The sequence below is a fragment of the Blastomyces dermatitidis genome (genome assembly GCF_000003525.1).
Source record: "Blastomyces dermatitidis ER-3 genomic scaffold supercont1.1, whole genome shotgun sequence".
Taxonomy (NCBI): Eukaryota; Fungi; Ascomycota; class Eurotiomycetes; order Onygenales; family Ajellomycetaceae; genus Blastomyces; species Blastomyces dermatitidis.
This window is the reverse complement of record NW_025544774.1, coordinates 4,331,723-4,355,411: the sequence shown is the minus strand read 5'-3', so window position 1 is coordinate 4,355,411 and position 23,689 is coordinate 4,331,723. Positions and strand designations below refer to the sequence as shown.

At 31.1% G+C, this 23,689-nt stretch overlaps 2 protein-coding genes and 1 pseudogene across 3 annotated transcripts; all 3 read right to left on the bottom strand.

The window, feature by feature from the left end:
- Positions 1-1,626: 1,626 nt before the first annotated feature.
- On the bottom strand, positions 1,627-5,810 carry BDCG_00534 (ankyrin repeat protein; the record flags this gene model as incomplete). The annotated part of the gene is made up of 4 exons (XM_045416043.1): positions 1,627-1,848; positions 1,905-2,089; positions 2,161-4,313; positions 4,360-5,810. The coding sequence occupies 4 exons, from the start codon at positions 5,808-5,810 to the stop codon at positions 1,627-1,629; spliced, it is 4,011 nt and encodes a 1,336-aa protein (XP_045271858.1).
- Positions 5,811-16,714: 10,904 nt separating this feature from the next.
- On the bottom strand, positions 16,715-16,945 carry BDCG_16158 (uncharacterized protein; the record flags this gene model as incomplete). The annotated part of the gene is made up of 1 exon (XM_045425417.1): positions 16,715-16,945. One exon carries the CDS (start codon positions 16,943-16,945, stop codon positions 16,715-16,717), a length of 231 nt encoding a protein of 76 aa, XP_045279203.1.
- Positions 16,946-20,642: 3,697 nt separating this feature from the next.
- Positions 20,643-20,731, bottom strand: BDCG_16157 (annotated as a pseudogene). The gene has a single exon. The product of its transcript is annotated as a tRNA-OTHER (tRNA).
- Positions 20,732-23,689: the final 2,958 nt, after the last annotated feature.

The window sequence follows — 23,689 nt, the reverse complement described above, 5'->3', positions numbered from 1 at the left end:
ATATTGCTCAGCAGAGTCTTATCAGATATTAACTTAATTCTCTTAATTCTATTTAGTACTTATTATAAAGACTTCTGCTCAGTTATAAGTATCTTAGAGCTTTATTACTATATTATCTGTAATCAGAATTGAACTGTAAGAGTTTAATATAAACTGTATAATCTCTAGAAGATTTAACATCTTCATACAATAATTATATATAAGAAAGAATGAGCTTATATCTGTTGAAACAGCATCTCAGTCATTGAGAATAATTTCAGTATATAGAAGAAGATTATATCAGTTATCTTATAAATAGTTACAGAACTTATAAAGATAATTCTTCATAGTCTGAATTATTTATTCTAATATATTATCAGTCTCAGAGTGATAAGCAGTTGATAAGTAATATATAATCTTAAGAACTTGATAGATTCTTGTTCAGAGATTGCTTATAATTTAGTAATTTTAATTAGATACTATAGATATTAGTAAATTATATATCTAATAGAATAAGCTTTGTAAGAAGACTTCAGTAACTTATTCAGTATTTATCTTATCACAAGATTTTGATATTAAATCTTTACTTAATTAGTCAATGATAATCAGAACATTTTTACAACTCTTACTCTTAGAGAGATTAATAGTAAAGTTAATAACTATATCTTATCAGATTCTATTAGAGATATTGAGTAATTTTAGTAGATCTTTTCTATGATTCTTTCATAAGATGATAGAGAAATAACAGTTACAGTTTCAGATAAAGTGTCTGATACTGTTTAATATTTCAGATCAGTAGAACTTCTAACTCTTATTTAATCTCTTATTAACTAGCATCTTCACAGTATTCAGATTTCTTTTATTAATACATACTCAGAGATATTGATAGAGAACATTAAATTCTTATAAAAGAGATAGTATTTTAAATTCTGAATTTTTTTGATAGATAGTGATAGCTTGCTGAATACACTCTTCAATATTTTCATCTTTATTTAATGTTGTGATGATTATTAATTAATTAATGAAGATGAAAATTTTTAATTTTATCATTTTGATGTGACACACTCACTAGAGGTGAGTGAGTAAGAAGCGGCATGATTACAATACAACTGTTTAAATAATGAGAGATATATTTCATAGATATATTATTATGAATACTGAATGAGAATTATTGAATAATCTGCTCTATCAAGATCCGCTGATGTAAGGAAGGTTAAGTGGGGCAGGGCACTTAGTGAGGTCCTGATCCAGTGGGTGACCTTACCCAGATCCGGGAGCTACAAAGGCGTAAAAAGGATGGATAGGAATAAGTGAACTATGCTCGCCGCGAATTAGAACACTGACTGGTATGAAGTAATATTGGCCGCTGCCGCGGATAATAATAATGTGGATATTCCATTTCAAGAATAATGGTGAACGAATCCACCGAAAAAGACTTATAAAACCACTACAGAAGACCTCCCATCCAACCCGAATCCCATTTGCTCCTTGCAAAAAAGAAAAGGAAAAGAAAAAGAAAACGAAGACCGATGCAATACTGCATATATCCCACACATGGCTCTAGCAAGATCAAATATAAACCATGCTCCGAGCTCAAACACATATGGAAAAACAAAGGAGACAACAAAATTGACATATAAAGCACCCTCACGAATGAGGATGACCATTAGAGGTTATAAATCCGTTGGTGAGCGGGGATTTTGGCCCAGAATCTATATTAGGAGTAATAGATCTTATCCCATTTGGGAGCTGACGTTCTGCCTGGATCGTTTCGGGGCCAGGTTCGGGGTCGACATGCATTCGAAGCGTCCGAATCTCGAGTCCGTGGAGGTGGGGGACATGAGGAACCAAATCCATGAAATCGGAATACTACAGATATTATGAGCATGGAGCAACTAGGGGGAAGCGTACATTGAAATATTTACCTTTACCCAAAATACGTGTTCCATCGCAAAGTATTTGGGTCGGGTTTCGGCATCTTTCCGCATAACATCGACGTAGCTTGTTGTCAAGGGGTTAAACTCGCCTTCCTCGACAAGAATACGACGCGTTACCCTCCAAAGGTTATTTCGCTGGGTAAGAGTGACAAACCGCCTTTCCCAACTAGGATCTGTAATAGGGTTAGAGTCCTCTCAAAGAGCATCACGGGCAAAAGAACGGTATAGTGGGGAATAGACGTACACTGCGAAAGTTGAAGATCGTTCGTAGCAAGAAGTGGTGCAACCAGATAGTTGGGAATCCATCTGTCATCCTTGACCTCGAGATCACAGGAAGGGTCGATTTGCTTGGTTGTTGCTGTTACGAGTGGCATGAATTTTTTAAGCCAGACATGGCTTTTAGAAATAGGGTCATTTGAGCCGACGAAGTTTGCTGCAGCACGAAGTCGGTTAGGTAGTGCGTCGCGACGCCGCTGTTCCTGCTCTTCCTGATCTTTCCGCTGCCTCGCAAGACGAAGTCGTTCTTGCTCTAAGCGCTTTTGACGCTCTTCCTCGGCCTGTCTGATGCGCCTAAGCTCCATCTCCTTTCTTTTGCGTTCTTCCTCCTCAGCCTTTTCACGGGCCAGTCGCGCAGCTGTTTCTGCAGCCTCCCTGGCTTCCTCTGCTTCTCGGGCCTCTTTGGCGGCTTGGGCTTCTCGAAGTTCCTTCTCCTGTCTATCACGCTCAGCCTGGGCAGCAACACGTCTCTCTTCCGCTTCCCGTGCTTCCTTGGCTAGCTCAGCTTCCCTAGCCTCCCTTTCTATAGCCTCCCTTTCCCTAGCCTCCCTTTCCCTAGCCTCCCTTTCCCTAGCCTCCCTTTCCCTAGCCTCCCTTTCCCTAGCCTCCTTTTCTCGGGCTTCCTTTGCCTCTTTAGCTTCCTCTTCTTCCTTTGCCTGCTTCGCCTCCCTTAACTGCTTTTCCCTTGCTTCATTCGCTGCCCTAGCCTCCTTTGCCTGGCTCTCTTCCGCTTCAGGGTCATCAACATCTTCCATAGGGATGTCTTTGATGTGCGGCTCAGATTTCTTTTGGTCTTGTTTGCTAGTAGACGTTCCTGAATTGGGCCTTTGTGCAGCAGAAGACTCTTTATCTACATCGTTATCACCACCACGAGATTTTTCGTGGCCTAACTTGGGGGCATTGTTTTTCTGCCTCGGCTGAGTTTTTGAGGGAGGTACTGGTAGTTCCAGAGGCTTCTGTGTTGCACTGCTATTGGAGGAAGATATACCGTTCTCTTCAGACTGGACGCGTCTCCGCTTCTTTTGATTTTGAGCGTCACGAACACTGTCCTCCTTGTGTTGACGGCCACGGGGCTGTGATGGTTCTGGTGATACACTGTTTCGAGAACGTTTCCGTGGCGGCGCCTCCTTAGATGGCTTTACGTCAGGGTTTGCAGGCTCGTTCCGTTGTTTAATAGTTTCCTCACGGCTAGAAAGTGAATCAGACGACATCAGGCTCTCCCTTCGCTTCACTCGGTCAGGAGGCCGGCCCGCAATGAGGCGCCGACGCTTGATAGGCTCATCCCCGTTGTGAGAGGGTACAGAATCCTTTGGGCATTTACGGTCTGGGCGTGTTTCTTGGTCAGATCCGCCTGCAGACTGGTCAAGATTGCTGCTTTCTCTGTTTGGCGGCTTCAACCGATTCCCCCCGGATGCAACTCGTTTATCCTTCTCATGGCCGGCAGCTTCAGGCTTCCTCCTTTCCTTTACATGATCTGTTTCCCGAGTGGAACGTTCAGTTTGGCGACCCGAATCGGATGTTCTGGCAGCTTTTCGTTGCGATGGAGGAGCTGGGGACGACGATTCCCGTCGAGCGTGCTTTTTCACATCTGTGTCTTTATCACGAACCCTTCGAGGAGATTTCGTATCAGGCCTGCGGTTCTTGAGGGTTCTTAAATGGTTATCATATGCTCGTTTTAAAAGTTCATACTCTCTTTCCCAGTGATCTCCTTTACGTTCTCTTGATAATTCGTAATATGTTCGGCCACGGCGGTCAAGACGCGTGGGGTCAAATCCTCGTTGGTCTAGTAAGAGTTGAATAACCGCAGTGTTCCCTCTGCCGATTGCAGCGAGCATGGGAGTGTTATACCCCGGTTTATTGTGGTTACCAGTTAATAGCGGCTCCGGATCCGGGTCTGGATCGCCCATGCCCAACAGAATCCCCAAGACTTCGTCATGTCCACCTTTCGCAGCGGCAATTAGCGACTCGGGATCAGCTTTTTGTCCCACGTTAAGGATATTTGCCACACCAGCCATATCCCCCTTAGCAGCAAAATCTCGAAGATTTTCCGGAGTTGCTTTTGTCCATAACAAATCGTTCCTTGTTGCCTCACTCCTCACGGTTCTCCTACGAGCTCCTAGACTAGGTGGAGGAGGACTTCGCTGGCCATGAACCGGGGGAGAATCACGAGGACTGGCTGCCGATGCGCCCCGCGAATGAAGGATCCCTGCCGGAAGAAGTGGCGCGAACAGATTGATCTGCAGACTTTCGTCGTTGCCCCTTGGCTTTGGCTTCCGCTATGATTTTTCGCATTTCCTCGTAGTTCTGGCTATCGGACGGGACAAGGTCGTACGGTTCATCGCCCTCCGCATTACCGAGACGAGGATTGGCGCCCGCGTCCAAAAGCAATTTCACAACTTCCAAATGGCCGTTTTCCACAGCATCAATAAGGGGAGTATCTCTGTCAATATTCCTTGTGTCGATTTCACATCCTGCTTCGATTAGGAACTTAACGATATCTACACAGCCTTCAAGAGCAGCGATCTGAAGTGGCGTGTTCCCCGCGTTGTCAGAAATATTTAGATCCTCTGGGCGCTCAGCATGGCGCGCTTTCGCAGCCTCGACTTCCTGCATCGCACAGGCCCTTGCAAGTCTTGTCCGACCATTTTGATCTCGTTGTTTCTTTACCTGCATCTGTTTTGCGGGTGATATCGCGGCTTGCTCGCTAGAAGCTAGCTTGCGCAGACAAGCAGATGGTAAAGGAGATCCACTGGTGGAAGACGAAGTAGACTCTCGGTCCTCTGAAACTTGGCGGCGTGAATCTGTCGCAGGCGGCGGTCGCGCTCGTCTTCTCTTTTTGATATCAATAGATGAGTGCGATCCCGATGTAACTCTATGGTGTAAACGATAAGCTGGTGATGTGGAACGATGCTTAGATAAGTGTTGTGAATGCGACGTGTTTGATGTTTCGTCGGAAATTTTGTTGTGGGATGAATCTGATACATGTTGACGGTCGCCATGGCGGCGGGGCTCTCCTTCCTCCACACGAACCCCTTCACTTGACCAACGATTCGTCGACTGGCGGTTTTTGTTCCCCTCTAATCCATCGAAACGCGAGTGGGATAAACCACGTGTGGCAGACGTCTTTTCTGAGTCTCCAGTTTCCTTCTGTTTCGTGTACTTCGTTTCCCCTGGTGGAGATGAGGCTCGCGAAGTCTGTTCGCCAGGGTCACGCACTTTGAGAGATCTACCATCCACATTATCGCTTTCTACCCGCAGTCGCTTTCGTGGTTTTCCACTTTCGGGTAACGATGCGACTCCAAAGTCCCTCTCATCTTCAGCTCTCCCCAGGCTCCTATCGCGTTTGTGCTGTATGTACCTTCTCTTTTTCTCCGGCGATAGCTCCTCCCGCCCCGACTGGATGATGGTTTCCGCCTCTGAGTCCGCTTTTATGCTGACTGTATCGTCGCTACCACTACCACCACTCTCCCCCTCCTGTTTCTGCTTGTCAGAGGTAGGAGGCGCCTGTAATGGAATTTTGTTTTCGGCAAGCTTTAAGCTGGGTTCCACGTGGCGATCATTGTCACGATTGGTGGGAGGAACAGCTGGCAACGACAGTGCTGCATCAGCATCATTCATAGCGGCTGCAGTCGGGATATTTGTCTTCTCTGCCTCATCGTTAGTAGCCGTAGCTGCGGAATATGAGCGTTGGCCGGTGATCGAGAAGGACTCGATCACAGGTGTATTGGATGAGCCTAAGGCAAGATGCCGACAGCGCGACTATATTTTTTTTACTACAAGGTGGCGGGGCGAATATGTGGCACTTGATGTTTCGTGTTAGATGATAGCTCGTTGGGTAGCGGCGAAGAGTTGATGATTGGGATTGTAGTTTGGATAAGTTCTGGTCAAGATCGGGCGCAAGGCGTCCAGGTTCTGATAAAAGAAAGGCGGTGGGGAGCCAACATGCCGCTAGTCCTGTTTGGGTTTTCTGCCAATTTATACAGCTAAGAAGTGCTCACCATGTTTTACATTTCACTTCAAATCACCCCACATTCTATTTATATGAGATTGCCATGTATTCTGAATTGATATCTCTTTTTTCTCAAATATTTCATCTTTAATATTATAGGGAAAGAGGTGTATTCTTTCAGACTTTAAAACAATTATATATAGTTTATATTATCTCAGTAGCTAATTATAAAGTTTAAGTTTAATAAAATAATTAAAGAAATTTCAATGAACTCTTTCAAAGTCTGTAAAATAAAGCTTTGAGAAAAATTTTAAAAATATTTAAATCATTTTTTATTAAAGTAATAAAAATTAAAGCTTCAATTTATTTATCTGTTATTAAATTTAAAAAAGTCTGTATAAATTATACTTTAAGAGTTATAAAAATAAGTTTAAATTATATAATTAAAGATACAGTTTCTTCTTCTTTTTTATTAATTAACTTAAAAAATCTATGATTTGAAAAAATATATAGTTACTAAATAATAACACAGCTGCTTCTAAATATACTTAAAAATATAAGAAGTTCTAATAGTTATTAATTAATTTACATATAAAAAACTGATATATGTTTATAATTTTATGTAAGAATAAGCACTCGCAGGTAATTATTCAGATGTTTACAGCTTGATATAATATATACTAATAACTACTAGAAGTATTTGCAGTAGAAAGATAAATATAGAGATTAAATGTATAATAGTATTTAAGCAGAGTTATAAATAGAAGTCATAAACTTCAGTTTATATAGTTATATATAGTTAAGAGCTGCTAACTCTATTAATTATATAAGAGATAGAAATAGAGATAAAGAATCTATAAGAAGTAGAATTTCTTATATATTTTCTTCTCTTTAAAGCTTTATCTGCGAAGTCTTTCACTAAGTGATTATATAGAATCAGACTCAGTACTGTAGTAATACTTACTAAAAAATCTTTATATCTATAAAAAATCTCAGTGAGAAAAAATCTCTTATTATTATAAAGAGAAAAGAGTCTGTTACTTAGTTTCTTATTTTATAAAATTCTTTATAATCTATATATCTTTCTCTGACTATTGTATAAATTCATTTTATATCTTTTATTCAGAAGAGTTTTAGTTAACTTTTACTTATTTTTATAAAATTCTTTATAAGAGATCTACACTAAATAGATCAGTATTAAGATATATCTACACTAAATAGATCAGTATTAAGATATACATCTTATATAATAAAAGTGAAAAACATTAGAGAAGAAAAATAAAAGAGAAAGTATAAAAATCAGTGATTAAAGTGAATATTTATATATGTATAAAGTGAAGCTTCAGAGTAAAAGAATAGAAACTCTGTAAGTTTCTTAGCTAAGAATCAGTAATTAAAAATCAGAGCTTTCAGCAGAAATCTATAAAGTGTAATAAAATAATTTATTAATCAGATGTAGTCTGTTATATTAACTTCTTCTCTTTCAGAAGTAAGATTAGATTACAGATATATAGTTCTTATCAGTTAAGAGCTACTGTTTCAGATAATATAAAGCTTAAAGTTCAAATTAGATAATTATAACTGACTTATTTTATAAAATATTATCAGTCACAGCTGTGAGATCTCTTATTAAGAATATCTTTAATTTCTTATTTAAGTTTATTATCTTCTTCTATGATTTCTGATGATTATCAGTCAGAAGTCAGTTAAGAAGAGAATTATAACAGGCTGTGTCTGATCAATTATATTGACTATTCTGTTACACTTCACAGATTTCAACTGTTTCATTCTCGAACACGTACGCTACGCTCCGATTCTCGGCCATTCTCAATCACAGATCCTCGGCCGCTATGAACGCGTATAGATTCTTTCACTCTGAAGCTTCACAGTGTATGCCATCACATACATGTATAAATATTCACTTCAATTGCTGATTCTCTGTAACATGACAGAACTGAAGCGGTGACTAGTCAGTGATGTTATATAGAGATAGTTGTTTAAGAAGTTATATAAGTGAGCTTGACTATCTTGCTTGAATAGTGAGCTTATAGACTACAGAATTATTACAAGAATATCACAGATATGATACTTAATATACTAAGAAGATTATATAAGATACACAGTAACTCTTATATATATTTCAGTAGAAGAAAAAATAAATCACTGACTTCTTTTATAAGAAGTGAGTATCTAGCTATTCTATATAGATAATGAGTGAATACTCTTCTTCTATTTTATAAGTAAGAATAGTCAGAGTGATATCTCAGCAGTGTCTTACTATTAAGAAAAAGTAATTTACTGATCTTGTATAGAAGTAAAGTTCTTATATTTATTAATCAGATCTTTTTATGATATATCTGAATAATATTATAAAGTAATTGAAAATCAGTTCAGATAGAATGAAATCATCTGTATAAAAGTAATAGACTGTGTAAAACTGCAGTAGAGTCTTAATATAGCTGAGAGTGTAATAATACTCTTCTCTTTAAAAGTATAGTTTTAATACTCTTAAGATTACTGAATTAGAAATTATCTTTATTATATAGTAATAGTTATCAATTAATTGACAGTGTATATACTGTATATAATATAAAGAAATAGATGAGTTTTTCTATTAACTGTATAGATCTTTCTTTTCTCATCTTCATTTAAATTAAATATATGATAAGTGAGTTTCTTATATATTAATTTAAGATGTGAAAAATATAGTTAATAAGTGACTTACAGATCTCTTATTATATTTCATTCTTTGTATAAAATTCTTTACAAAGTGATATATTTTAAAGATAAAGTTAACAGTAGTGATAGAATTTTTTAAAAAGATCTCTTCTCTTTTATAACATATTTTTCTTTCTCTCTTTCATCTATAATAGTGAGTGCATGAGAGCATCATTTGTGAGAGATAATAAGAAGCTTATTCTGATATTTTCTAGTAAGTAAATATCTTTATGATGCAGCTGCAGTCTCTGTAACTGCTAAGAAAGTCAGGTTAAAGACAGAGATAACAGTATTAATAAGCTGTGAGAGTACTGCTTTTATTATCACATCTTCTTCTTCTTCTGCATCTCTTACAGCTGTGATGATGATAGCTATATCTTGCAGTAAGATGTTATCTCTTCTGTCAGTCAGTTTATCTATGTTCAGTTCATTCTCTGTCTCTCTCATCACTATTATAACACTGTTTCTCTCTTTAATTAACACAGTAATATATAACTCTGTGTAATCATTCAGAGAGAATCTCAGAAAGAGCTTGATTCTGAAAACAGCAGCTCTGAGAAGCTTAATTCATAGTTTCTCTTTCATAATATATCTAAGCTCTGTTTGAGATACTGTTAAATTAAGTCTACAGAATTCTGTAGTTTCTTTATCTTCTCTTTATAAGAAGGCTTCAGTACAGTCTCTGATCAGTACTATTACTTATCTACACTATATTAAACAGCTGAAGAAAAGAGAAATCTTATACATTTATCTCTTCTCTTACTCTCATTATTTCTGTTATATCTGTAATAATGACTTCTGTCTCTCTGTAAGTATTATCTACTCTATAAGAAGGTATTATATAAGCTCTGATAAGAAGCTCAGATACTTAAGTAGTACAGAGTGAGAGTCTCAAAGCTTTAAGTATTAATAAATTCTGTTAAGACTGAGAAGATCTCTCTTACTCATCTATAAAAGAAGATAAAAGTATGAATCTCTGAGATAAAAAAATATCTCAGAATAACTGATCTTAAGAAGAGATCAGTTAATATCACTGTTAAAAGTACTATAAAGATTAATCACTGATTGAAGAGAATTTCACTTCAGTTAAAGTAGATAACTGAGATACTTTATAAGTTAATAAGTTAATACTTTCAGTATCTCTTATACTCTTCTGCAGCATGCTTCTCTATAGTATTATAGTACTAACTTCTCAGTAGATAAAGATACTGATACTGAAGACTTTAACAGTGAAGAATGAATTTAATAAGAATATAATTATTAATAAGTAGACTCTGATCTCTCTCTTTTTACTTTTTCAGTGAGCTGCAGCTTTATTAGAATAGCAGTAGTCTGTAGATTAATAATATTAATCTTTATTAATTTTAAATATCTCTTTCTTTTCTTATTAATCACTTTAGAAATTTTACACTTGTATAGTTTTATTAAACTTCTAAAAAATTCTTTAAGAGAAAATAGAAGAAGAGTGCTACAGAGCTTATAAGATACTAACTTATCACTATGAGATTATCTCTAAAAAAATTCTTTAAGAAAAAATAAGAAGTTTTAAGTAGTATCTCTTACTTAATATCTTTAATATGTAATAGAACAGTCTCTACTAGCTATCTTATAGCTTATAATCTCTTTCTCAGTATTTTTCAAATGCTTAAGTGATTTTCATGAATTCTCTGATAATAAATAATCTTCTCATTTAATGAGATATTGAAGTTTATTATAATATATTCACTTATTCAATATTTTCTTTATAAGATATTCAGTATTACTTTTAATCTTAATATTATCTAACTAAGACAGCTTTACTCTGAGATATTACTTATAGAGCTTTAAATAGAAAATGTGAAAAATAGAATGAATTAATTTCAATTCTGTAAGTAATTTCAACTTATATATCTACTTACTTATTACTTTTATTACTGAGAAAGATTCTAGTCATCACTTACTGAGCTTCTTATATAATCTTATTATCTTGATATTCTTTACTGAAAGTAGTACTTGATTCTCTATCAAAAACTTTATTGAAAGATGATTTCAATTATAGTATTTTATCTATTATTTCTAAGTATAATAAATACTTTTCACTATCTTTTTATAAATTTTATTTAAAAGTTTCAATCTTACTTTTACTTCTAATACTGAGAGATACTCTGTTCTCTGTATCTATTTAATATTCTAACTGTTTATTCTCTCTTAAAACATTATCTGTGACATCACTGAGTAATGAAAAATTATATTTATAATAAGTATAGAAAGAAGATATCTTTAAGATTGCATTCTTTATATTATTTTATATAAATTCAGTAATTAGAAGATGTTTGAGTCAATCATTCTAATAATATAAATAGAATACTTAAAGATACTGTTTTAATATCTGATTCTAATATTCAGTCTGATTATCTGTCTGTGAATAAAATACAGTACTGAGAAGATATCTTATTATAAAATAATAGTAAAAAGCTGATCAGTATTTACTGATAAAGAGAAATTCTCAATCTATTATTAATAATTTCAGAGCACTGTGATTATAAATAATAATATCTAAAAATAGATTAGTCAATTCAGAGGCTTTAATCTTTTTATAAGTAGAAATATATCTGATTATCTTTATAAAGTGATTAATAATGATTAAAATTAAGTTATATTCTTTAACTCTTATCAACTTTAATAGATTAACTATGAAATTCATTAATAGATTCTGTCATGAGTTCTTTAAAACAGACAGTGATATTAACTCATTATATTACTTATATCATAAGATCTTTATTCTTTGATAGATATTATAAGTCTTAATATACTCTTTAATATCTACTCAGAGCTTATCTTAAATATATTTATATTTTAGAAGCTTCTCAGTCTTCTCTAATCTGAAGTATTCTGTATAAGAATTATTATAATGAATTCTCAATAACTTCTCATATATTATTCTACTATAAGAGATGAAGACTGAATTATTCAGCAGTAGAAGTTTATATTTTTCTAGTTATTAATAACTTAATTTCTTAGCAGCACTGTTCTGCTCAGAGTCTGTCTTTTTCAAGTTTAAACTGAATTCTTTCTTCTACAACTTCTGAATTCAAGCTGTAGTAGAGATATCTCTCTTCTATAACTTATTAATAAATTTTAAAAGTAGTCAGATTAAAAGATTGTAGATTATTTCATTCTTTACTAATTTAATAATTGTAAGATATAATATAAGAAGCTCATGATCTTCAGTGTTAATTCTCTATAAGAACTCAGATTTTCTTTCATCTTCTATACTGAGTCATACAGCTGTCTTATCAGCATCATTTTCAAGCTTCAGAGAATCTTAACTCTCTGCAGTCAGCTTCTTCTATAGTGATGACAGAGATTCTTTTGTAAAATTCTTCTCTGTATTAATAATATTATAATTAAGTTATCTAAATAGTATATCAGCAGAGTTAAGCTGATCTGAACAGTATTAAATATAGAAATTATACTCTGAAAGCAGCTCTGCTCATCTGACTTAACATTCTGTCAAGCTCTTTATTATCAAGAAGTAATACAGATTTATATAATCAGTGAGAACTTGTACTGAGTACTTACTACTCTGAAGATAATATCATCAGATCTTAAAGAATTTAACAATTACTAACATCTTCTAATTATGAGTATTATATCTTCTCTGTGTAAGTAATAACTTCTTGAAGAAGAAGATCACTGATCTTTATTCACAGTATCTTATAGACTCTATAAAAAAGTCTTCTCTTATAAACAATTCATTATCTATTTCTCTAGAGATAATTATTCTCTGATTCTTTCAATGTCGAAAGATCTCTGATATCAACTGCAAAAAGATTTCACAGATTTTATTTCTGAATGTATCAGTCTCACACTGACTGAGTAAGTCAGAATTAAAGTGATTCAGTATTATAATATCTGTAAAAGCTTGTTTCAATTCTATAAACATTTACATAATATCTTGAGTGAGAATAAATAGTCTTATTTTTCTGTCTTTCACACTTCTCTTTAACAGATCTGTAAGAAGAGCAGTAATCTGTGAATATGTATAGATGAATTATCTGTAGAAATTCACAAATTCTAGAAACATCTATATCTTACAATACATCTGCAGTGCTGATCAGTTCTCAATGATGAAGACTCAGCTTCTGTTCATTGAAATACTGTTCATCTTAATAATATAATCTAAAAAATCAATCTTCTGCATGTAGAATGAGCATTTTTCAGTGTTTGTATAGAGTTAATACTGTCTCAAGTGACTTAATACTTCTTGAATATGAGTATCATGTTCTTTCTCTGATTTCAAGAATATTAGAATGTTATTCAGATATACTATATAGAAGACATTGACAAGATCTCACAGCATCTCATTTATATAGATCTGAAAGATGACTGAAGTATTACAAAGATTAAAAGATAAAACAAGATATTTAAAATTGCTATACTTAATATAAAAAGCTGTTTTTTAAATATTATCTTCATTAACTCTGATTCTATGATAGACATTCTATATATTAATCTTTGAGAACATCTTTGCTTCAGATAATTGATTAATCATCTTATCAATTAACAGTAATGAATAGTAATTCTTAACTATCATCTTATTAAGATCTCTATAGTCTATACATAGATATAGCTAGACTGGCCGCCGGGATCATGAATTTCACATTTAATCTCATTTAATCTGATCTTATACATTTCTTGATGTGAGTCTCACCAGAATCAAGTCTCAAAAAAATCTGAAAATGAATCATTTCTGAGAGAAATGATGTGAAAAATGACCAGATTTAATTCAACAACAGTGAAATGAGAGTAATTTCTCAGAATAAACTGTAAAAGATAATCATTCTTTCAAAATCAGAATAAGACTGAGACTGAAGATTAAATTCAGTCTTATTCAGTTCATTCAGTGATTACTTATATAATCAGAATTTGATAACAATTATTAATAATACTTATAAAACAACTAAATACATTCTTGTATAAGTTTATTCTTCACTTTCTTATAAAAACTACACTTCTCTGATATACTGTGATCAGAGGTATTAAACTGTCTGATAATTCTATGTTTTATAATTATGAGTTTTTTAATTATTTCTTCTTGTAATTGTTCTCAGTGATAGTAATAAATATCTCAGCTTAAGTTGAACTTTTACTTCATTCTCATCTCTATTAATGAAATTGTCAGAATATCATATATTATCAGTGTAACAGTTGAATATATACTCTCAACAATTTTTCATAACTCTAGAATTGATTTAATATGTAAATTTGTTAAATTATCTTAAAGATAGCAGTTAAATTCAGTTTTATAATTATATAGTTTTATCTGATTTTCAGTTATAATCAATGTATATAAGTTCTGTTTCAAAGTTAGTATTATAGTTCTATATAATATGAAGTATTACTAAAGATTATTACTTACTAGAGAATTATATTTCACTGTCTTTACATCTCTAACATCTACTCATTCAAATCTCTGATAGTTGATATTGTAGTAGTCTCAGACTAATTTAATATATAAGTCTCATTTCTTCTCTATTCAATCTTGAGAAGTGTAGATTAACTTGATAAGAGAGATCTAGTAGAGCTGCTACAGTATAGTACTCTGTAAAAGATTGTTCAGTTTTACTGTAGTAATATATCAGTTTATCTCTTACAGTAATAATAGTCTGTGCTATAGTATTATTTCAGACTGAATTTCTTTTTGAGTGATTCAACTGCTTCTCAAGATAAGTAAATAAACTGTTATACACTCATCAGACTGACTGCAGCATTGATGTATAAGTGATTAAGACTGTCTTTATTATCTTATAAAACTGAAACAGTAAATCAATCATATATTTCAACTGAGTTCACTTCATATTAGAAAGTTTCAATATCTGAATCTTTTCTTAATCAGAGTATTGCACTCAAGAATCAATTATCTGACACAATCAAAGAGTCTGAATAGTTATCTTATATATTGAACTTCACTGTAATCTAATATTCTATATCATATTCAGTGATGTGACTGATTTATTTATTTATTAAATATCATGAAATCATTGTTATTATTTAGAGAAGGTACAAATTGTATTAATAATATTTCAAATCTGTGATATTTAAATTATTAGTCAATCTATTCAAAATTAACAGTAGTATTATTAAAAAGCATTATTAAAAAGCAATATTAAAAAGTATTATTAAAAAATATTATCTTTTATAAAGTGAATATAAAAGTTACTTGAGTAATCACTTTCATTTTATTCTCATCTTAAGAATCCGTCATCTTATTATTCTTTATCTTGATATTAAGATTCTTTATCAGTATTTATATCACAAGTTGAATCACATGAGTAATGCAGAGAATATAATCTTATTTATTATTTCAGAAATACAAAGTCAATTTTTGCTTCAAGCTATTTATTATAGTGTAGTTATTCACAGTATTATTAGTTATAATTGTAAGAAGACTGAGACTAATATCTCAATAGTTATTTTTAATTACAGTTATTAATATCTCTGCTATATAATTCTCAGTATAACTACTAATCAATGATTTAAATTCAATTAATGTCTCTTGATAAGTTCAGTTCTCATCAATGTAATAACATGTAACTCTTATAAATGCAAAATTAGTTGTACTAGTTCATGCATTCACTGTGAGAGACACTCTTCAATGATTTTTCAACTCTGATTCTAGATGTTGTATATTGACTTTGTAGTATATCTTAAGATTGAACTGAAGACAGAATTAATGTAGAATATGAAGATTTGAATTAAGTATTTAAAAAAGTGTTTAGAATTCAGAATTTTCAATTGATCAAAGAGAAAGATTCAGAGATATATATATATAAAGTAATTATTCATAGAAGTTATTAGATAAGAGTTGTAAAATCAGAGTACTGATATATAATTATTTTCACATAATTTTCTTCAAATTAGAAAGTTAGTGTTATTAAAAATCATTATCTGATAGAGTAACTTATCAGCTTAGTAGTAATTTTCTAATTATTTTTCTTTTATTATTTATATTCTGATAACTTCAGATATCAGAAAATTTCTTCAGAGTTATAATCAGTTTATAATAAATGTTTCTGAATAAAGTTATAGTAATTATAGTAGAGAGATGACTCTTCAGTAATCTGTAATACAATCTATTAATAATTATTTCATAGTTCATCTTAATATTTATGTTAAGTTTTTCATAAATTTCATGACTTGAAATCAGATGTGAAGAATGAAGTGATTATTTATTATAATTGAAAGAGAGTATTCTGTGTTGAATTATAAATAATATAGACTTTGTGATTCACAGTAATTTCTTAAAGAGTTTGTGAATCTTCAATAGAAGTAAAAGAAGTGAAAGAAGTGAATTCAGAAGATATAATAATAATTTAAGAAAGATAATAACTAATCACTGATGTATGTAAGAAGAATTAATATAAGAGAAAATAATCTTCTTTCTTAGCTTAGTTATAATTTTAGTACTAACTCAGATTAAATATCATCAATATATAAAAGTAAATAAATAATCTTGATTAATCTCTGTTATATTTCTTGAAATATATTAATATTATAAAAGAGAGCATTATCAAATTACATTATTAGATGATATTATTAAAAATATATTAATATTGTAAATATCAATGTTGAAAAAATATTGATACTTATACATTATAGTAATATGATAGTTGAATATATTATATATATATATATATTATTTCTGATATTGATAATTGATTACAACTTGTACAATAATTTTTGAAAACTTAAAATTAATTTCAATTATTAACTAATAGTTACAAACTTATAACTAATTAATATAAAAAGGAAAAAACTTTTTCTACTTATTATCTTTCTTCTCTTTCTTATTCTTCTTATCATTCTTTATAATTTACTTCTCATTCTCATTCTTCTTCTTCTTCTTCTTATCTGAGATAATAATCATCTTAAAATCTTTCTCTGCTATCTTCTCAGAGAAGAGTTTCTGCTGCTTTCTCTTAGTCAGATTAATCTGTGTTTCAAAATCCTGCATTTTCTGATCTGCTGTCTCAGGTTTCATCTCAGCAGTAAGCAGATTAACATGCTCAGAGAGTAGAGCTGTCTTCTCAATATTCTGAATCATGAAGTGTATTCAAGATCTGAGTAAGGTCTCAATTCTCTTCTCTGTCAGCTTCTGCTAATTAATTAGAGAACAGAAGTATTATCAAAAATCATTATCTTTTAATAAAAAACTTATCAGTTTTGACTTCTTTATCTCTCACTTTAATATCTTCTCAATCTTCTTCTGCTATTACTTATTTATAGTAACACTCTTCTTCTCTCTCTCTCTCTTTATCTTAATCTCAAATCATTCTCAGAACTTCTTCTGATTTCACTGCTACTATATGAGACTCTTCACTGTCTTCTTTTTCAATCTCTCACAGGTAGTGTCATCTGCATTATTTCTATACTTAGTTCAGTCTAAATCTATCAGAAGTGTTACTTAAAATTATTATTATTCTGCTCTCTTACAAAGCCTCTTCAAGGCATTATAACATGTCTTACAATCTGTCTTCTCACACTTGAACATCTTCTTCTTCTCTCTCTTCAATCTGTGACAGTGCTCACACGTCTTGATGATTCACAGAATCACAGAATATTTAAAGAGAGATAATATGATTGATTTTAATAAGTATTGAGAGAGAGATGAAGGCAGGCAATGATATAATAATAATAATAATAATAATGATGATGATGATGATGATGATGATGATGATAAAAGAGAAAGTGCATTAAAATATATTATTAACTTATCAAATATAAAGAGATAAAGAAACTATTAATAGCTTTCAGAGATGTACAAAAACAGCTACAGTATTACATAGTAGTATTATCTTCATTCAATGTATATACTATTGATATTCTTTATATGTATTTATTATATAATCTATATCAGAGATGCATGCAGAAAACAGATCTTTATTACTAGAGAGAATAATTACAGTGATTCTCTGTTTTTATATTATAAAGATAAGTTATTCTTATTTCTTTCTTCTCTCTTTTCTCTTCTTCTTCAACTCATCACTAAGTTCAAGCTGGTATGAAAACTATTAAAACACTCATAGAAACTCTCAAATTAAAGAGTATAGACTAATCAAATTTTAAATACAGATGAATTAAATTATATTTAATAATACTAATTATTCATTCTTCTCTTAATAAAATAACAGTCATGTCTTTCTCTCTCTTCTCAAATGAAATATAACTCATGAAAAGTGAGTATCATATCAGATTATAATAATTAACACAGTCTTAGCATACAGAGCTGTATACACACAGTATGTACTGAACTGAGAGACTGTGTGAATTGTAAACTAACAGCAGCATCTCAGAGAGAGCTGTGCAGCATGAGAAAGCTGCAACTCTCAGTTATATATACAGAGAGTGAATTACTGCAGTAAGTGTAGACTGGCCGCTGAGATTATGAATTTCATGTTTAGTCTCATTTGATCTGGTCTCATACATTTCTTGGCGTGAATCCCGCTGAGACTGTCTATCAAAAAAACATGTAAAGTGACTATATATCAGATCTTAAAATGGAACCATGACTTGAAAAAAATAAGAAAGTGATTTCATTTGATCTCATTTAGTCTCATTCTTGGCATAAAGTTACTATTTTTAGACATTTTAAGGTTTTTTTTAGACTATTTTTAATTTTTTAAAAAGTAACACTTTTTGATAACACTCAAATGAGATTTAAAGTCATTTAAAGCAATAAAAATAATTTAAATTGAGAAGTGGAAATCATGGTCTCATTTGAAAAATGTGACAAGAGTAGACAGTAAGTCTCACTGAGACAGTATGAAATCACTATCTAATGTTAAAACCGTGTAATGGAATCAGTCAAATTGATAATGAGACTATCAAAAAATCTGGTCCTGGTCTCAGACACGGTCACACGGTCAGTCTAAGTAAGTGTATATATATTGTATAAAAGTAATACTTTTTAATAATACTCAGTTTCTGATATTATGAAAATAGAGTCTCTCTGTGAGATTCATTTTTATCAGAAGTCAGAGAATCTTATATTTCTCAAGATTATCTTTACATGTCTTATCTGTGAAATTGATGAGAGAAATTATTAATTTCAGTGTTCTATTCTTAATATTATTCAAGTAACAGCAGAGTTCACTCTGATCACACTTTTTAAGTGTATATTTTCTAATTATTCACATTTATACAGATATATACTAATTATTTATTAGATAATATTAAGATAATGACTTATCACAGTTATATTACTCTCACTATAAGAAATACACAGTTGATAATGAATATTATAAAGACTCTGAGAAGTGAATATTTTAAAAGTGCTGCAGCTCTATAATCTTGATTTTTTTTATTTTTATTTTTTATTTTTTTCTTTCTCTTTTTTTTTTTATTATGATTTTTTCTTGTATTTGTTTTATTTTTTGTTTTTTGTTTTTTTTTTTTGTATTTTATATTTTTTTCATAATTAAAATTATATGAATTATAATCTGTGTTTAGAAAAGTAATGATATTTAATAATACTCTCTATTGAATTTTCAACAAATGAGCACTATGTTATAATATTATGTAAGTGAGAAATGATTTTATAATCTCATTTAATATTATTCTCAATAATGAGATCAGAATGAAAATGTGACTAAGAATTCAAATATATTCTTTATCTGAAACTAGATTTTTATTTGAAAAGTGAATCTGAAATCTTTAATATTTGAAATAATGTGATTTGAAATCAATGTGATGAATACAAATCATGATCAGAAGTAATGCTTTTAGATAATATAATAACTGTAAAGTTTGATTCTGGTCTCAGACACGGTCACACAGTCAGTCTAGTAATTATAGAACTTATAAAGATAATTCTTCACAGTCTGAATTATTCATTCTGACATATTATCAGTCTCAGAGTGATAGACAGTTGACAGACAGTGTATAATCTTGAGAACTTAACAGATTCTTATTCAGAGAGTACTCATGAATTAACAGTCTTAATCTAATACTATAGATCTCAGTAATTCATACATTTAATAGAACAGAGAACAGACTCTGTAGAAAAGCTTCAGTGACTTGTTTAATATTTATTTTATTACAAGATTTCAATATTATATCTTTGCTTAATTAATTTATAATGATCAGAATGTTTCTACAACTCTTACTCTTAGAGAGATTGATAGTAAAGTCAATTATCATATCTTATCAGATTCTATCAGAGATATTGAGTAGTTTCAGCAGATCTTTTCTACAGTTCTTTCATAAGATAATAGAAGAATAATGATTGCAGTTTCAGATAAAGTATCTGATGCTGTTTAATATTTCAGATCAGTAGAATTCTCAGAAGATTATTCTATACAGTTATTTATAATCTGAATAATCAGTTATATATAAATCATGCATCTCTTGCATTATCTGAGTGTGTAAGAATTTGAAGTGAGAAACTCAGCATTATTTACAGAATTATAGAGTATTATTATCATTGATTGAATATTCTGAGATGTTGATTCATTATTATTATTATTATTATTATTATTCTTTCATTATACTCATATGCAAGCGGAGCTTATGATGAGTCCTTGCGTGATGTTAAATACAGATCAAGTGTTGGTTATATAGAAGGAAATACAGGTGTTGAGACCATGCCAAGATAACAAGAACATAGGAAAATACAAAGAAGTGACAATTAGATACATGCGATAATAACTTCTCAGCCCAGGAACATAGAGCAATTCATTGAAGCGATTTGTACACCTCTGTATTTATTAGGAACCTGAGGTGCTTGAGTTCCGGATTTAATGTATCCCCTGCGGGTTTCGAACCCACGCGCCTTGGTTTCCCACGCCAAGGTGCTACCGGGTGGCCGCATTAACCATTCGGCCACCGGGGCGAGATGTTGATTCTTATACGTAGTTCTGAGAAGAATCAGAGTGCTTCTTGATATACTGCTTTAATAAGTGCTTGAAAGAGTTCATCAGTTTGAGCTGTTACATATCATAATTCATTTAGTGTAGATTTAAAAGAAGTTAAGATATCAGTGTCAATATCAGTATCAGTGTCAGTTTGAAGAGAAAGTGTTCTAATTAGAGAAGTATGTATAATGTCATGAGTTATTCTATCTTGATTAACTAATATCTTCAGATCTAGAAGTCAGTGTTCTCAGTTTATTCAACAGATATCTGTTACATCAGAAGACATATCTTACTCTCATTATAAGAGAATATCTATTATTAAGTTCTGACTGCTGAGACAGTAGTGTATTATAAAATAAAAGCAGCTTAAGAACTTAGATTATTACATCTGTTATTCAGTGAGTTTACAGATAGTTATAAAGTATTTAAAATTCTTATAATCTGTGATTATCTTAAATTCAGAGATACTTCAGAGTTCAGAGTCTTATTCTTCTAGACAGTGTATAATTATAAGAAGTTTCTTATCATAGATCTTATAATTGCATTCAGCAGGACTCAGTTTCTTAGATATGAAGACATATAATTATAGAACATCTTTATTATTATATTATAATATTACTTCTTCTGTTACATAGTCAGAGAAATCAGTCTTAACAACTGTCTTATAATCAGAATTAAATATTATCAGTAGAGAGATATTAATGAACATCTTCTTTATCTATGTAAATACAGCTTTGATATTCACTAATTATTGAAATACTAAGTCTTTCTTAGTAAAATCTGTAAGTGATTTCATAATATCTGAGAAGTTTTATATAAATCACTGATAGAAGTTAGTGAATTCAATGAAGCTTTATATATCTTTCACAGTATATGAAGCTTCTCATTTAAGAATGACAGAGATCTTCTTAGAATTTATTCAAATTCTCTTATCAGCTTCTATAATGAAATCTAAGTATTTAATACTCTTAACTTTGAAATCACACTTGTTAATATCAATTAATAGTTCTACTTCTTATAGGTATTATAATACTCTTTATATATACTCTTAATACTCTTTTCTGAATTCATCAGTGAAGATGAGAATGTCATCTAGATAAGTAGATACAAACTTATTAAGAAAATCTTAGAGTGCTCAGTTGATATACTTCTAAAATATACTGAGAGTGTTAGTCAGTTCAAAGAGTGTGACTATTCATTCAAAGAGATTATAATGTGTTTGAAATACTGTAAGCCATTCATCTTCTTCAGTAATATAAATCTTATGAAACACAGTGATGATATTTAGTTTTATAAATCATTGAGCTTATCTGATCTGTGCTAGAGTTTCATTAATAAGAGATAAGAAATATCAATCTTTCTTTATCAATCTGTTCAGATCTCAGTAGTTCACACAGAATCAGAGTTCTTCATCTGACTTCTTTATAAAGAGAATAGAAGCTGCAGTGAAAGAGTTACTAATATATATAAATTTCTTATTTAACAGATTATTGAGTGTCTTCTGAAGAAGAAGAAGTTCATCTCAAGATATATTATAAAGAAGATCTTATAGTGACTTGAAGTTCTTATCATTTTTCTTTTCTAACTTAATACTGTGATTCACTTCTGAGCTCTGTAAAGAAGATATATTCATAATATTATCTTATCAGAAGACATCTAGATATTCATGATATTATTAAGAGAGTTTTATATGAGAATCTGTTATTATAGTACAGAATAACTTTTCTAGAGCTTTGTTGATATTGACTAAACTGATGAAATAGATTGATATATAGTTCTACTGTCAGTGACTTTATCAGTGACTCTGTTAATGATTTTAATGACTTCTTTTTCAGAGTATTTTGTAAGTGTTGACAGAGATCTGTGTCAGATTCATAGTCTTGTGAATATCATCTTCATAAATTCTATTATTATTAGAAAATATTAAACTTCTGTTTCAAGTATTCAATAAGATGTCTATTTCAGATAGTCAGACAAGTTCTATATATTAGATTATAATCAAGATTATTAACTTCATATATATAGACATTTTCATGCTGATGTTCTCTGATATCTATGTTTAATTTCATTATATAATAGATGTAAACATCTTTTGAATCATTAAATTCTGCAAGAAGTCAGAGTTTTGATAAGAGAATATACTGAAGATTATAATATCTTACAACTGAAGATTTTATCATTGCATAGTAATATAGACTGCTGTCTATTATAACTTTCATATTATATATATTATCAATCATAGTAGATACAATAATCACATTCATTATTATTTTCTCTTTAAATCATTGTCATTCAATCTCTTCAAGCTTCTATTTATGAATTTGAACAGAAGCTAATCTTTTCTCTGTTTTATTAAGACATTCTCATAGTTATTCTCTGAATCTTCTTTCAATGCAATGTGATTGATGTGAACAGGTATTAATTCATTCTTTAAGTAAGAAGACATGTAGGCTGATTAGCAGTTAAAAGTAACATGCTTTGATCAGTTACAGTTGATGCATACTTTACATTGATATTGATTAATGACTTCTTCAGAAGTGATCTCAGAAACTTAAAAGTCTCTTCAGATAGCAGAGACTCTTGCTTATATATAGATATTCAAGTCTACTTAATTCATAACATCTGCATCATTGTTATTCTTCAGTATAAGTGTATAAGTAACTGAAGTGTAATATTTTCTGCAGCTGTTCTGTATACTCTTGAGCTTGATAAGATAATCATTCAATGTTCAGAGCTGTATGTAGAAGTCTTTATAAGTCTGATCTTTATCTATACTTATAAGAGTCTGTAAGAGTGTGAAGGTTAATATCTTCTTAAGTATGTTAATTTTCATTTAATCTTCTCAAGATTGATCATCTGCTTCTAAGATCTTGATATTGAAGTCAGAGATGAATGTTATAAGAGAAGTATTTCTCTGTCAGATACTCTGTAATCAA